The sequence below is a fragment of the Hydra viridissima genome, unplaced genomic scaffold, assembly GCF_058129835.1.
Source record: "Hydra viridissima isolate aposymbiotic clone 2 unplaced genomic scaffold, HvirCarnegie_v1 scaffold_6, whole genome shotgun sequence".
In the NCBI taxonomy this organism is placed as follows: Eukaryota; Metazoa; Cnidaria; class Hydrozoa; order Anthoathecata; family Hydridae; genus Hydra; species Hydra viridissima.
This window is the reverse complement of record NW_028324305.1, coordinates 6826740-6843470: the sequence shown is the minus strand read 5'-3', so window position 1 is coordinate 6843470 and position 16731 is coordinate 6826740. Positions and strand designations below refer to the sequence as shown.

At 33.7% G+C, this 16731-nt stretch overlaps 1 protein-coding gene across 1 annotated transcript; it reads left to right on the top strand.

The window, feature by feature from the left end:
- Nucleotides 1–14644: 14644 nt before the first annotated feature.
- On the top strand, nucleotides 14645–16218 carry LOC145190164 (macrophage migration inhibitory factor homolog). The gene is made up of 3 exons (XM_080066951.2): nucleotides 14645–15463; nucleotides 15626–15771; nucleotides 15954–16218. The coding sequence occupies exons 1-3, from the start codon at nucleotides 15298–15300 to the stop codon at nucleotides 16011–16013; spliced, it is 372 nt and encodes a 123-aa protein (XP_079923077.2). The 5' UTR covers nucleotides 14645–15297; the 3' UTR covers nucleotides 16014–16218.
- The last annotated feature ends 513 nt before the right edge of the window (nucleotides 16219–16731 follow it).

The following is a 16731-nucleotide window of genomic DNA, read 5'->3' as shown; positions in this document are numbered from 1 at the left end:
TTTTTCGTTGAATCGAGATCTTCAGGTTAAGGCACATCGTCACGAAAAACTGACACTCCATGTTCTCTTTGTCTAAATAATTTTTTGAAAGGTCTTTAATAACACATTCAGGTTTTAAATTCAATTTTTCGATTTCACTTTGTACCTTGAACAAACCGAGAATAAACTCTTTTGGTAAATTCCTCTCGAACGAACTTTTCAGTATTTTGTACTCGGGCTGGAAAAGAGATTTTTCAAAAACTTATAAATGGTTGTAATCCAACCATCCAGGTCTTAACAGCAAATTCAGAAGCAAAGTTGTTTTTCCACAACCTGACTTTCCGACGATGATTCCTCGAATGGTTCTCGGTAGAAGCTTGTTGTTGTTTCTTTTGCTCTTTCCAATATTCCATGACAAATCAGTAACTTCCATTGTTATTTAAAATATTTTTTTTTAAATAAAAATGTACTGCGTGAAATGTAAAAGGAAAACAGAAACGATCCATTTGAGAAACGAAGTCTCAAAAAACAACAGAAATATGATAAAAGGAACTTGTGACGTTTGCGGATCGACAAAAAGCAAGTTTGTTCCTTCGCATGAATCATTTCAAAAAGGGGGAGACTTGGTTGAATTGATCAATAAATTTTCAAAAAAAATCAAACTACCGTGGGCAAAATTCCCAGGAGAAATGCACATTCCAGGAATGAATTTTGCAGGGCCTGGCACAAACTTGGACAAAAGGCTTACTTCTACCAACATGTATCAGAAGTGGAGCAAACCGGTGGACAGAGTGGACAATTCAGCATACCATCACGACCTGGCTTAAAAATATTTCAACGACATACAAAACAGAAATTTGGCAGATCAAACGATGCTTGAAGAAATGAACTCCATTCCAAACCCCACTCAAAAATAAATTAACGAAAGAAAACTCATCACTCCCATCATTAAAGCCAAAGCCAAATTTGGACTGGGTGTCATGAAAAAAAAAAAATTCCCGAGAGTCGTCTGAAATGAACTGATCAGCTTGCAGAGGCGCTTCACAAACCAGTGATTCATAATTTTAAAAGAAGAAAAGTGTTTGTGAATGGCGTCGATGAAATATGGGCTGCAGATTTGGTCGACATGTGCTCTTTTTCAAAATTCAACAACGGAGTAAAATATTTGCTCATGGTCATTGACATTTTTTCAAAGTATGGATGGATCGTTCCTTAAAAAAAGCAAAACGGGTTTTGACGTGGCTGAAGCTTTCAGTAAAATCTTTAAAAAAAGAAAGTGCACCAAAATGTGGGTGGACAAAGGAAAAGAATTTCATAACAAACACGTGAAAGCGTTGGGCATGCAATTGTATTCCACTGAAAACGAAGAAAAAAGTTGTGTCGTTGAACGATGGAACAGAACGATGAAAGAAAAAATGTTTAAATACTTTTCAGCCAACAACACTAATAAATACATCGACGTTTTAGACGAAATGGTAAAAATTGCAACAATACAAAGCACTCTTCCATCAAAATGACTCCATTTGAAGCCAGCGATGAAAATAATAAAAATAAGGGTTGGATGAATCTGAACGGAAAAGTGCAAACAGAAAGACCAGAACCGAAATTTTCAATGGGTGACTAAGTGAGGATCACAAAAAAGAAGTCCAATTTTGAAAAAGGGTACACGCCTAGATGGACTGAGGAGGTTTTCACAGTGTCAAAAATTCAGTACACAGATCCACCCACGTACAAAGTCACCGACGCCAACGGTGAAGAAATTAAAGTAGGGAGTTTTGTCACGTGACATTTTATCGCGGAAAAAAATATACCGAACGTTTTTGAAAAACTTCGTCCAAAAAACGCAACAAATGATTTTATGTAGGTGTCGAAGAATGAAAACCCACCCATGAAAATAAATAGTATATATGTATATATAGATGTTATTTTTTTTAGAAAAGGTTGTTTTGCTTTAGAGTTGATAAAGTTATTTAACTTTAAATGTTTCAGTTTTGTTTATATACAAGTAAATTAAGCTAGTTCTTTCGTCCCCACATAAAAATAGATTCTGCAACTATTTATTTATTATGTCAATCAGTTTTTTTTTTGTTTTTGGTAGTCTAATAGGGTGGGTTTTTTGTTTTCTAAGTGGAAATTTTATAAATTTCCCCCGTCTTTAGATATTTTATTGTTAACGCAACTTTTTACGCAAGAAAAAAAAAGAAGAAACTTTACGGAAATATTTCATAAAATGTATATGAGTTGAAAATATTAAAACACGAATATCTTTGGAACTAAATAAGCTACAGAAGTGGTTGAAACCATTTTGAAAATAAAATATATTAAGGAATCCAATGCATTTTAAATAAAAAAGATTTACATTGGCTATAAAAATTGCCTGAGCTCCCTAATTAAAGGCACTTTTTACGAGCAGGAAATGCAAAAGACAAATCAAGACATATTTAGAATTGAAAAAATTATTCGAAAAACAAAGAGCAAATCATTAGTCAAATGGCAAGGATATCCAGACTCGTTTAACTCCTGGGTGGACCATAAAGAATTGATACGTTTGAAAAAAATGATATAAATAATTTTCTTTTCTTTATAAAAAGATGAATTTTGTTACAATTGAAAATTTTGATGAGAGCAAATTATCGGTTGGAGAAGTTTATTAAGCAACAAAACCAATTCAGTACCAAAAGATTCCGCTGTTTTATGATTACCCCTCTGGAAAAGGTCCCGTTGTTTTGAGAACTCCAGTTTTGTTTTCTCTGGGTGTGTTTGAAAGTTACAGTTTTGAAACGAAAGAACTGAATGGTTATTCCATGTCATTTCTAGGATTTAACGAAAAAAACGGAATGAACGAAGAAGAAAGAAAATTCATTGAGATGACTGAAAAAATATCAAAATTTCTTCAAAAACAAGTCAAGGAAATGATGTCAACTTTGAAAAAAGGAGGAAGAGTAAAAAAAATCATGACGGAAGATTTGTCCATTTTGAAAAACAAATCTGAAAATCCAAACGCAGCTCCCATTTTTTTCGGAAAGTTGTTTACAAAGAAAAACGAAAAAAACATTGACGTGACTTCTTTGTTTTTCAAAAAGAAAACAAAAGAAGAAGAGTGCGTAAATGAAAATAAAATGCTTGTGAAAGCAAATCCTTTGGAATACATTCGACAAAAGTGCTACGCCATCGCCTCTTTGAAAATTGAAGGTGTTTTTATTGGAGCACAGATCGAGTCCATTCAGGTTAAAATTTCCGAAGTGGTCATCACAAAAAATGCACCTTCTTTTCAAAGCATCATAGGTGATGATTTGGATTTGGGAGAAGTGGAATCTGATGATGAATTGTGAAATCACGTAAAATTCATGAAAATAAAATGATTTAAATCATTTTCTTTTCATATAAAAAATGCACACCCCTCATAAGTTGTATAAAAACATTACATCAGTAGAAGACCAAAGTTTGAAATTGCATTTGGGTCATTTAGAGGAAAGAATTAAAGAGTTGGAACAAAAAAATACGAAAAACATTATTGTGACCAATAAAAAATTGAGTCATCCAACCTATTTTAACGTCAACGGGCAGCATGAGATTTTTTCTCAACAAGACATTTAAATTGGTTATTTATCACACACGCAAATATCGTTGTCTAACGGTCTAAAATTAGAAAATGGTATTGCTGTTGTTACTTTGATGAACAAAATAAGTGATCAATTGGATTATTACAAAAACGGTATTATTTTTTCAGAGTCTGTGGATAAAATCTTCATGACTATACACAATTAGAGTTCACGGGACGTCGTAATAAAAAAAGAGGAAAAACCTTGTAAAATTAATCAAATCGATTCGAATTAAAAAAAAAAAAATTTTATTAAAAAGATGGAAATGATAAAAAACAAGGATAAAATTTATCCGACTCTTCCAACAGCACCATCAGATGAAGGGCACATTTATCGACTTCAAAAAATCAGCAAAAAGTACTATCGCGTTGCAAAAATTATTTGTTTTACAGATGATGGTTTGCAAACGGTGTGCATTGGTTTGGGAGTTACAGAAATTGCACTTTTGTCAACCATCGTAGCCGCTCCAGTATCGATTGCGTGTTAGGGTATTGCTATTGGAATGGGGGTTTTATCTATTTTCGGAAATCAACAGAACAAAAAACTGATGCTGAAGGCTGAAAAGCACGAAAAATTAAAAGTTCTTGCAGAGTCCAAATTGAACACCATCAGCAATCACATTTCAAAATCGCTCATGGATGGCTTTGTGAGCGATTCTGAGTACGAATTAATTCTTAGCGAGCTTCAAAAATTTAAGACCATGACAGAGGAGATACGAACAAAGGCAAAAAGCAGCATTGAGGAATTGACCAAAGAGTCGCTAATCCAAAAAGGAAGAGAAAACGCCATTCAAGTGTTTAATAATATGTTTAAAAAGGGAAAATAAACAAAAACGTAGACTCGTTCGTGTTTTTGTTTAAGTTTGTTTTTCTACGTATTTTAAAAATGTCTTTTTTTAAAATACAAGACCCGAAAAAGAGAGATGAGATTGTTAAAAATTATATGGCTAACAGAGAAAAGCTTTACCATGAGAGCATCAACACCAACATTTCAGATACGAATTATCAGACTGATTTGAGTAAGTTTTTTAAGCCTCTGATTGAGAGCAATGAAAAGGTGAAAAACGAGCTGAAGAGCATTGCTTACAGAGCGGTTGACAACAATCCACTGGCTTTAACTTATCCAGAAAGCGAGACGTCTTTTAAAAGTTTAGAGACTCCTGAAAGAATGATTGTTGGAAATAATGCTTTGGAATATTTGGCCAAATACGCATCCAAACAATTTGCTTCAGGCAGAGTGTTTGGAATTCACGAAGGATAAGGTGGTAAAATGTACATTGGAAAAGAACAATTTGTCATCGATGTCATTATTGGTGGAGAAAAGTATACGGGAACAAAAGGCCTTTGGGAGTTGATTTCAAGGTCTAGACCTGATAAAAACATTTAGACAAAAGAGGACTTAGAAAATTATGAAAAAATTCTTATTAGCACTCAGGCGATTGAATCAGATACAAATCCAAACAGACCAAAAGCTTCGAGAAGTGAAAAATATGTTACAATCATTGCACCCATTTGGGGCAGAAATAGAATTAAAACGAAAGGAAAAAAAGGTAACGGAGTGATCATACTTCCGAGCGATCCGAATGCGTTTGTGCAAAAATCATGCTGGAAATGTCGCAACGAGAAACGAGGCTGTGGCTATTTGTGATGAGCTGCTGAGACAAGGGGAAATTAATAATGAAGAATACAAGTCGATTCAAAAATACATCGAGTCGTAAAAACACAATGGATTTAAAAAAAATTTCTTGTTTTAAAAAAAATGCTCATTGTTAACAAAAGAAGATGTATAAAAAAGAACGTCATCGGAGGTGGAGGAATTATGGACATGGTTAAGAATTTTTTGAGGAGAATGGCAGCTTCAAACGCATCGAGATCGTCTCTTCCTTTATTGAGAAAGGCAGCAGCACGCGAAATTGGAAGAGAAGCGATCACAGCAGCCAAGTCTGCCGGAAAAGAATTGGCCTCTTCCGCTATATTGACAGCCAAAGACGTCGCCATCGACAAAGGCAAGAAAGCGGAGAAAAGAAAATTGTTATGGCTCATTCTGACGCGTTCTCTTTTGACGAAAAATATTATGGCACAAACGAACTTGTTTGTCAATCTGGCTTGTCTCTTCTTGAATATAAAAATTTGTATCCATTGTTCTTTGTCGATATCAGCAAGCAAAAAGAAAGAGTTGTTTCTGAAACGACCGAGTTGGTTGTGAACCTTAACTTTCGAACAGCAACGTCAGATAGCACCGTTATATTTGCAGTGATCATTTCCGACAAATTTGATTAAATTTGTTTCAGACGGAACCAACATGAATGCTGTTCATTAGATTCTTTAATAATAAATCTTGACAAAAATGAATTAAACAAAAATTTTTTCTTTTTAAAAATAAAAACATGAGATTCACAAAAAATGATCTGAAAAAATTGCTGAGAGAAAATGGAGTCACAAAAATTCAAACAATTTGTTGACTTTGATGATGATTGCGGTTGAGAACAATCTGATTAGCAAAGATTTGCTTTTGGAAGGTGCAAAAGAAGACAGACCTGTAGGTCGACCAAAATAAGAAGTGAAAACGGAAATTGTGAAAACGGAAAAGGTGAAACAAGAAAATGTGAAAAAACCGATCGACCCAAAATACGAGAGACTTGGTTTAATTCGAAAAAAACCTGTGACTGTGAAAACGACCAACATCGAAACTGGGGGGTGGTTGAATACGAATCCCTTTACAAAGCGATGAAAAAAACGGGGCACGGATGGAGATATTTGGAGCGTCGAGATGGAAAAGTGGACAATGGAATCAAGATTGAAATTTTAAATTCTGAAAAACTCGAAAACCGTAAAAACGACAAAATCGAAAAAAATTGATTTTGAGTTAAATAAATTTCTTGACATAATAAAATGGAAAACGAAATGAGGATTAGTGATGTGATTAGATTTGATGAATCAGGCCAAATTCATGTATTTAATAGATATGGTGAAGAAATTAATCCTGTAGTAATTAATGGTGAAGAAATTTATAGTGAATTGGAAACAGGAGAATATTCATCAGAAGAAGATGATTTGGAATACGATGAGGAACAAATACAAATATTAAGGGTTAAAATTTTGAAATCGGAAAAAAAGAGAATTTGCGCTACTGCTGCTTAAAAATTTTTAAATTCTTTTCGGAGAATTGAAAAAAAATGGCTAAGTCGAAAAATTTTAAAAAAAATTTTCTTGATATAATAAAATGATAAAAATTGATTTTGAGTTAAATAATTTTCTTGGCATAATAAAAATGGAAAACGAAACGTTAAAGAAATTGCGAGAAATCGCCAAAGTCCTAAAATTGAAAAATTATTCAAAGATGCAAAAGGATGATCTCGTAAAAAATTAAACGCAGCATCATCTCAAAGGAGCATACTTTCATGGGCTGTTAAATAACCGGCTCTTGCTCCTCGTTCTGTAATCGCACCGCGTCAAATTGTTCAAAAGCCTATCATCGCTCCAAAACCATCCACAATTCCACAGAGACCTGTCATCGCATCAAATCAATCTCTCATGTGGAAACTAGCTCTTGCTCCAAAACCGACCCATTTGCAAAATCCTGTCATCACGACGAGATCTGTTCCAGAGCCATCGCGTCACCTCATTGACGCTCCTGTTTCAGATTCGTCTCCTGTGTTAACTCCTGGACTGTTTTCAAGGTTGACGACGGCTGTGAAAAATGTGGTAGTCAACAGCTTTAACAGCGTTTTCGAATCAGTTGATCCGTACGTTCCACATGTTGTGAAAAAAAGATTAAAAAATACAAAAAGAGAATTAAAAAAAATAATATTGTCTCTCAAATAGCTCGTGTTCGGAAAACCGAAAATTAATTTTTAATTGACCGATCACGCGTTAAGAAATGTTGCCAAACAATTTTCGCATCAAATCGAAGGAAATCATTATGACGCTTCTTCCTTTTTAGATTCAGCAAAAAACGGTGCGATGAAAATTCTTTAATGAAATAAAAATAAAGCGTACATTGTTTTAATTTGCGAGATGTCGTGTGTGAGCATTACGACTGGGGATGAAGTGTCTAGAACTGTCACTTTTTCGTCAAAATCTGGAATTATTTTGAAGTCGACGGGTTTGGGAGAACTTTACGACACAGCAAAAGATGAAATCCTTGAAAACATGGTCAAATACAACGAAATGGGTTCGACTTGTAGAGTGTCTGCCATCTTGAAAATGGACATTAACTTGATTGATTACAATCCAATCAGCGCGAGGTCATACATTCCTCTCGACGATTTTCTGGCGAGCAAAAAAGCAATCATCAACATGGTCAACGAAGACAACGAATGTTTCAAATGGTGCGTCTCAAGAATTTTAAACATGAAGGAAAAACACGGTGAAAGAATTGATAAAGACTTGATCAAAAAATTGAAAGAGTTAAATTGGAAAGGGATTGAATTTCCAGTCAAACTCGATCAAATCAAAAAATTTGAAAAAAATAACCCAGAAATAAGCGTTAGCGTTTTTGGGTACGAAAACAAATCCATTTACCCTTTACTAATATCCAAATGTTTAAACAGAAAACATGAAATAGATTTTCTGCTCATTCCAAACGAAAAAACAAATCATTATTGCTTGATCAAAAATCTAAGTCGATTGGCCTCATCGCAGTCATCTACACATCACGGCAAAAAATATTTTTGCAGATATTGTCTGCAAGGGATGAATAGCGAGGAAGATCTTTCCAAACACTCGACTTATTGCAAAGAGCACAGCTCGGTACGAATCGAACTCCCCAAAAAAATTTTTTTTATGAAATTTGAACAAAAAGAAAGGTCGATGAGAGTTCCTTTTGTCGCTTACGCAGACTTTGAAAGTTTCATCACACCGATCAACACTTGCGTCCCCGACCCAAAACAGTCTTACACAAAATAGTACCAAAAACACACTCCGAGTTCGTTCTGCTATTTCATCAAATGCTTTGACGAAACCGTTTACAAAGGAAATCCAGTGACTTTTACCGCAACGAGAGAAACGGATGATGTTGCAAAAATATTTGTGGAGATGCTCGAAAAAGACATTACTGAAATTTACAAAATGACAAAATTCAAAAAAGAAATGATCATGACCTTCGAAGATAAAAAAAATTTCAATTCTGCAACCGTGTGTCACATTTGCGATGAAATTCTTGGAGATGACAAAGTGCGCGATCACTGCCATTTGACTGGAAAGTACCGAGGAGCTGCACACAACACTTGCAACACAAAATACAAAATTCCAAAATTCTTCCCTGTTGTGTTTCACAATTTGACAGGTTACGACAGCCACCTGTTCATCAAGAAATAGTCTGGTGGAAAATTAATTTGCATTCCAAACAATGAAGAAAAATACATAAATTTCACAAAAGAAATAAAAGTGGTTGAGTTTATTAAAGAGGGTAAGGTGATTGAAGTAAAACGAGAGTTGAGATTTATCGATAGTTTCAGATTCATGGCTTGCTCATTAAAAAATTTAACAGAAAACCTCATTAAAGATTTATGCGGAATGTGATAGGTTAGATGCAGAGACATGCAAGGAAAACTGTCAAGATAAAAAAGGAAATGGATGTAAATGTAAAATAAATTGTAAAGATTGTAAACCTAGAAGCTTAAAAAAAGCTGATACTGTGTGTAAGAATCTGAATTTAATGTATAGTGGAACAAAACGAAATTTGTTGCTAAGAAAAGGTGTGTACCCATACGATTGGGTTGACTCGATTGATAAACTCTCTGAAACACAATTACCACCAAAGGTAATTTCCATTCTTCTCTAAACTCAACGATGAAGGAATAAGTGATGAGGATTATTCACACGCCAAAACGGTTTGGAACGAATTTGGTTGTAAAACGTTTAGGGACTATCATGATTTATACAATGTGTCTGATGTGTTGATGCTAGCTGATGTGTTAGAGAATTTCAGAGATGTTTGCTTAAAAAATTACAAACTCGACCCTGCTTGGTACTATACGTCTCCTGGATTGGCTTGGAACGCTTGTTTGAAAATGACAAAAATAAAATTGGAGTTGTTGAGCGATCCTGAAATGCTTCTCATGGTTCAAAAAGGAATCCGCGGAGGAATAAGCATGATTTCAAACAGACTTGGAAAATCAAATAATAAATACATGGGAAATTCTTTTGACCCAAGCAAAGAGTCAACATACATTCAATACCTGGACGCCAACAACTTGTACGGATGGGCGATGAGCAAGGCTCTTCCAACGCACGGTTTTAAATGGATGACTGAAGACGAAATTTTAAATTGGGAATCGATTCCTTGCATTTTAGAAGTCGATTTGGATCCAGACAGTCTTCACGACAAACACAACGATTACCCTTTGGCTCCGGAAAAAATGACCATTAAAAAAGTGGAAAAACTCATTCCAAATTTAAGCAACAAAAAGAATTACGTCCTTCACCGCGAAAACCTTAAATTATATCAACGATTGGGAATGAAAATTTCAAAGGTACACAGAGGAATAAAATTTGAGGAGCGGGATTGGTTAAAAGAATACATTGACCTTAACACCAATTTAAGAACAAAAGCCAAAAACGAATTTGAGAAGGATTTTTTCAAGCTAATGAACAATTTGGTGCTTGGAAAAACCATGGAAAACATTGAAAAGCGAGTGGACGTGAGACTGGTGACAAAAAGGGAGGAAGCCTCGAAATTGTCGTCCAAACCAAATTACGTCCGACACGATTTTCGATGAAAACTTAATAGCCGTTCACATGAAAAGAATAAAGTTGTTTTACAACAAACCGATTTATTTGGGAATGTCCATCTTGGATTTGAGTAAAACTTTGATGTTTGAATTTCATTACGATTACATTAGAAAAATGTATTCAGATCGGGCAAAATTGTTGATGACAGACACGGACTCGTTGATTTATGAAATAAAAACGGACGATTTTTACAAAGACATTGCTAAGGATGTAGAAAGCAAATTCGACACGAGTGAATTTGACAAAAAACATCCCGCCATTCAAAGTGTTGGGTTTAAGGTTGGTGCAAACAATAAAGTCATTGGGATGTTCAAAGACGAAACCGGAGGAAAGCAAATTGAAGAATTTTTCGGTCTACGGTCGATATTGTACTCTTACAAAATCCATGAAAAAGAGAACAAAAAATGTAAATGGTTGAAAAATAATGTGGTTAAAAAATACATTACTCACCACGATTACAAAGACTCTCTCAAAACTAAAAAAGAAAAGGTAAGTAAAATGAGCGTGATCAGATCCCATTTACACGAAAATTACACGGAAGAAATTAACAAAATCTCTCTCAGCGCCGACGACGACAAAAGAATCATTTTGGAAGATGGAATTCACACGTTGGCTTATGGCCATTACAAATTAAAAAAATCTACAGAGGCAACAATCAAGGAATAGTCCAAGAGAATTTAAAAAAAATTTAACAAAGTAAAAAAATGAGTAACAAAAGGATCAATGTGGAAGGAATTATTTTGCCAAACGAGGTTTTGACCAATTTTCAATTGATAAAGGCAGCAAAAAAACTGAAATTAAAACTTTAGAGGAGTTTTTGTCAGAGACGAATTTCCAAAAAAGGCAATGAAAAAAGAATGCGAGATTGTCAATACAGGGGATTCAAGACGGGGATAAAAAGTTCATTTTTGACTCTTACGCCCAACCCCCTCTCGTCGAGCTCGTCGAACATTTAAAAAGTCCCGTCTTTTACAACAGCGAAAGGGTTCAATTTGGAAACACGTCTACTGTGGTCACTTGTGTCTTTACGTCTTGAAAAAATGTGAAGAAGGAAACAGCAATTGGTAATCGCAAATCGAATTTAAAAAAATTTCTTCCATTTAAAAATGATTGATAAATTCAACAGAAGCGAATTCAGCGTTTATTTCGACAATAATTCAACAGACTCAGCAAGCAACATTTTTATTAAAACAGACGGTTCCAGCACCATCACTGCAGACATTGATTTTAATTCTCAAAAAATCATTAATTTGGCAGAACCAACCAACTCACACGACGCCGCCACGAAATATTATGTGGACACGCATTCGTCGGGAGGAACTGGCACGGTGATTGGAGCTGCGGACTTGGATTTAAATTCCCATAAATTAATCTATGTGCTTAATCCGTCAAACGCGCAAGACGCTGCGACAAAAAGTTACGCAGACGTTTTGTCACAAAAATCCAACTTTTTAGGACTTGTTCCAAATTCAAACTTTTCATCCTTAGGGTTAAAGTCGCAAACCGTGGTAGGATCAACCACCGCACCAGTCTTTAGCTACATAGACGGTCCTGGAGTTCTGAGAAGGTTATGGCTGACCATAAGTGGAACAGGAACAGTAGTTCCTGGACGTGTCTTTATTCAAATATTGGCAGATGGAGAGATTGTAGTTGGAAATACTTCAACAACAGCAAAAGGAATAGGAGTGGACACCACTGCCCTTGCTTGCGACTTGCTCTTTTCCCCTCTCGGCGGACCGGTTTACGCCAGCTCTTAGCAAGGTTGCAACGTTAACACCACTTCCTCAGGGGGATATTTTACGACTTACCGTTTACAACAAACTTAACCATCAAATTGGTTAATAATAATGCTGCAGCAATAACTTACTGGATTCAACCTTTTATTTCCACATTTACAACCATCCCTCCTCTCCTTTCCTCCGTTAAATTGTACTCGAAGACGTTCAGATATCTCAACACAACTTACGGAAACGAATATGTGCTTCTTAACACCATGGGAAAAGGAAAAGGCGTTTTTCTGAAATGCATAAGGATGCACGTCATCGGTTCCTCTGGAAGCTAGTGGGAGTCCAGTGTCAGAATGTATGACGGTAATTTTTCTCCTGGCGACGGAACTGTCCTCAGTCCATGGACTCCTTACAATGAAAACAATTACAACACTTTCCCTGAGTATGACGGCGACAGCAAATACATTTTTTCCTCGTCTGGACTGGAAGACTTTTACTTGTCTTCGTGGAACGGATCAAACTTAAACTCGTTCAACAACAAATCAACAGGACTGCTATACCAATCCACCGCCTCTATCGGCTCCACCACCACCATTTCGTTTTACAGAAATTTTGCAGAAGCAGACTCCATGCCAAGCGTCGCAGCTGGCAGAAAACTCGTTGTCACGCTCAACTCTGGCGACGCTCAAGTCGGTCAATCTGGAAGCTTTTAACTTCTTCTCGGACAAGCGTATTATTACGCCTAATTCTAAACCTTTTTTAAATTTAATTTTGTGAAAATTTTTGACTTAAAGAAATTCTTGGCACATTAAAAATGAATTCCATTGAAACTCGCAAAATTAAAATCTTACGAAATGAAAACGGAAAAACTCGAAGTTTTAAAATACTGTCTCAAGATCCCATTCAAATTTTAAAAAATAAAGGAATCAAATGGCGGGAGATAGAAATATGCAAATCAATCATCAAAACAAAAAAAGAACAAGACGAAAGAAAAAAAGAACAAGAAAAATTTCGTGCAATATTTAAACACCTTTACAAAAATTAAAATTTTTCATTACGCGTTTTCACGTCATGAAAAAAAAATGTTTTTTCCCAGAACTCTCATTTCCTAGTAGTTACAGTAATACACACACACACACACACACACACACACACACACACACACACACACACACACACACACACACACACACACACACACACACACACACACACACACACACACACACACACACACACACACACACACACACACACACACACACACACACACACACACACACACACACACACACAGAGGAAATGAAGATATGAGATCTTAATATTTATTATTATGAGATCTAAATATTTATTATTATTATTAATTCTCATTTTTTACCCTATTCATACTACGTCAAACTGAAACACATTTAATTTTTCAAGCATTCATCAATTTCTTTAAATCTTAGTTTGAATTTACTTCAAAGTACTTTATTTAGTAGTTGAAGAAGGGAGAGATAATTTGCAAATAATGCCTCTTTTAAACAAACCGATGTAATAAAAACATTGAACAATAAATCATGTATATCATCCACAGTATAATTAATCAATTTTTTATCTTCATTGATCATCCATGATTGTAAAGAAGATTTAGGATTTCCTTCCAAACTTAAACTTTGAAAATCTAAGGATTATTTACAAATAAAGTGTATTGAAAAAAAAGCTTGTGAACAATCCTTTAATAGATTCATTTTGATTGTTCAAAAATGTGTAAAAGTGATCATAATATACTCAGAGCATGTATCTGACATCAAGAGCTAGTACAACTGCTTAAATCATGGAAACCCTAATGCATACAGTAAAAAGAAACCTCATTAACTTTTAAAAAAAAAACCTTAATACATACATGGAAACCCAAATGCATACAGCAAAAAGACACCTTATTAACTTAAATTAAACTTTAATAATATTTTTTTTTGAATTAATGTTGAAAGTAAAAATATAATTTACAATAATATTTGCTAAAGCCTAGATGCCATAATATTTTTTTTTTACAATTTAACAACTATTTAATCAAATAATTGTTACATTAGAAAGATATCCCTTAAAATAATACAGACTCTTAATATAGCGATGAAGACTGTAGAAGTAAAATCATTAATTTGATGTTTATGAAATAATGTTATTATGGTGTGGCTTTTTGTTACATATGAAAAACCGGAATGCGTCTCACTGACCACATGCTTGTTCACCCTTGCTGTTTATCATAAACATTCTGAAAGTAGAAACACAAAATTCGATAATATTCAACAACACCCACTAAATAATAGAGGAATTTTATTTTTTCACCAATTCTACTTTTCAAAAATAAGTCTTAATTTTTTTAAACTACAATAAGAAAATATATCCGCATGCTTACATAAAATGGTCTTAGTCTTTATGTCACGGAAAATTTTGTTTACTTTGTTTTCGTTTTCAAGGGAAATGTTTTAGGACAAAACTCTATTAATATATAGAGCACTTATTTCTCTAACGCTACTATACTGCAATTTTTAACGCGTTTTAATCTTATATAACTCTATAAAATTTGTATAACTAGTATGTATTGAATTGTCATTTTTTTAGAAAAGTAACTAATTGTTTTTCAGGCAAGTCCTTCATAAATATTTGTAGCTGTAACTTTGTGGTACATTTTAAAAGCTGTTTTACAATAATGCAACTGATTGGCATAAGCCCTTATCTCCAAACTAATTTTCTTGCAGTAAAGTTAAATTAAAGTTTTTGGTTCTCAACTCTATTTTTTTTTTATTTTTTGCAAGTAATTTTTGAAATGCAACATACGCATCAAAATATCACCTCTTATTCTCTTAAATGAAAAAAGTACCAGTTTGAGACTTTTTAGTATTAAAGATAAAGTGTAGTTAATGACATGAATGTTATAGTTGTTGTTGTTGTCCACTGTATTTAAGTCATTTTGAACCAAAATTGTGTTTAAGGTGTTGTGGCTCTCAGGCACAAAGTTAATGTTGTTATGATATCTGCAGTTTTAATTAAAATATGTGTTTATTATAAAAAAAATAATTTAGGAGAATTCCAGATCTATTTTTATGTATTTACACAACTGATCTGAAAACATCAAAACCCATTTTATAATCGAAGTAGTATGCCATTTTAAATAGAATTAATAAAAAGTAAAAATCATTGTTTAGTTTGTATATATTTATAATATGTCTCTTTTTCTATTAGAGATAGCTTTGTAACAAAGATTAAACTACAATGCCTTGTCTTAGAATAGAGACTAATGTTTCTAAAGGTTCCTTCAACCATGAACAAATGTCAAAAGAACTCCTTGCAGCTTTAGCTAAAACCTTAGGAAAGCCTATTGGGTACTGTATGGTTGTCATTGTGCCAGATACTCTAATTTTGACTGGTGCAGATGCAGGCAAGTACAAAAAAAATTAATTTTTTAAAAAATTTATTCTGGGATTTTCTTCATTTTTCTCACATTCTTTTTCTTGTCAAAAGATTTTTCTGTGTGAATGTAGTTTTAATTATTATCTTTATTACATCAAATACCATACTGATCCTACCTCTGATAATTTAGGTGGAAAACTGCCATCTGTTAATGCATCCTTAATGAGCATAGGTTGTCTTGGCGTGAAAGAAAATAAGAAGCATGCAGCTGCACTTTACCCAATTATTCAGAAGTATCTTGGTGTTGATGAGGGGCTTTGTTATATCCACTTTGTGGTAAACTCTGCTGATAAATTTAAATCAATTTTTAAATATGTTTCCATTCTTTTGAACATATTTACTTAAAATAGTTATCCTTTTTTCATTTTGTTGTATCTTATTGTCTTTGATATCTCTTTTAAAGGTAAGTCCATGCAGATATTTTTAAAATATTTAATTCAATCTCTTAATTATTTTAGGATGCTTCAAGCAAGGATGTTAGTTACAAAGGCACCACTTTCCATGATATACTTGGCTAAAAGAGTTATAATTGTGCATTAGAACAAGATAAATGTCAAAAATTCTTTTTTTAAGGCTCTGTATTTTTCACTAAATTTTTTCCTAAATGAAGGCTTGTGTTTGATTTGAGTTTTTCTCTTTTTAGATTTTATTTATATATCTTATAAAACAAGGTATTTTTATTTTGTTAATTTTTTCTCAGTAGGACATGGTTTTTGTGAAAAATTACACTGTATTTTTTTCTAATATTAGATAAAATTATTCTTTATGTTACACTTTAAATTCATGAATAGAGTTTCATACAAAAGTGATAAACTAAAAATGGTTTTCTAATCAACTCTTGAGGTAATAAAAAATTTTAAATTATATAACTATTAAAGAAGTCCCTTAAAACTTCTTATGTAGTGGTGATTTCTTCATTTTTTCTCACTTAAGAGGAAAAAGTTATATATATCAGAGAAAAATCTTTAAAAAAAAATCTTACAATAATCAGACATACTAGACCAGAAAAAAGTTTATCAGAATCAGTGGAAACAACAAGGAGGAAAATTTCCCACTTTTTATGCCATGAATCTGTTTTACATCATATTAACTAATAATGACAACAATAGACTTTGCAAGTTTTGGATGTTACTCTTCTCCAAGTGGTATCTGCAACTCAAATTTTTTTATTCGGTGCTTCTTGAGCCTCTAAATATACAACTATAGAGTTTTAGGATGGGCTAAAGTAAACATTTT

Bases quoted from the DNA above. Each gene is read 5' to 3' on its own strand.
- LOC145190164 (XM_080066951.2), top strand. From the start codon at position 15,298: ATGCCTTGTCTTAGAATAGAGACTAATGTTTCTAAAGGTTCCTTCAAC. The intron at 15,464-15,625 runs GCAAGTACAAAA...CTGATAATTTAG, and splicing joins TTTGACTGGTGCAGATGCAG to GTGGAAAACTGCCATCTGTT. The intron at 15,772-15,953 runs GTAAACTCTGCT...TAATTATTTTAG, and splicing joins TTTGTTATATCCACTTTGTG to GATGCTTCAAGCAAGGATGT.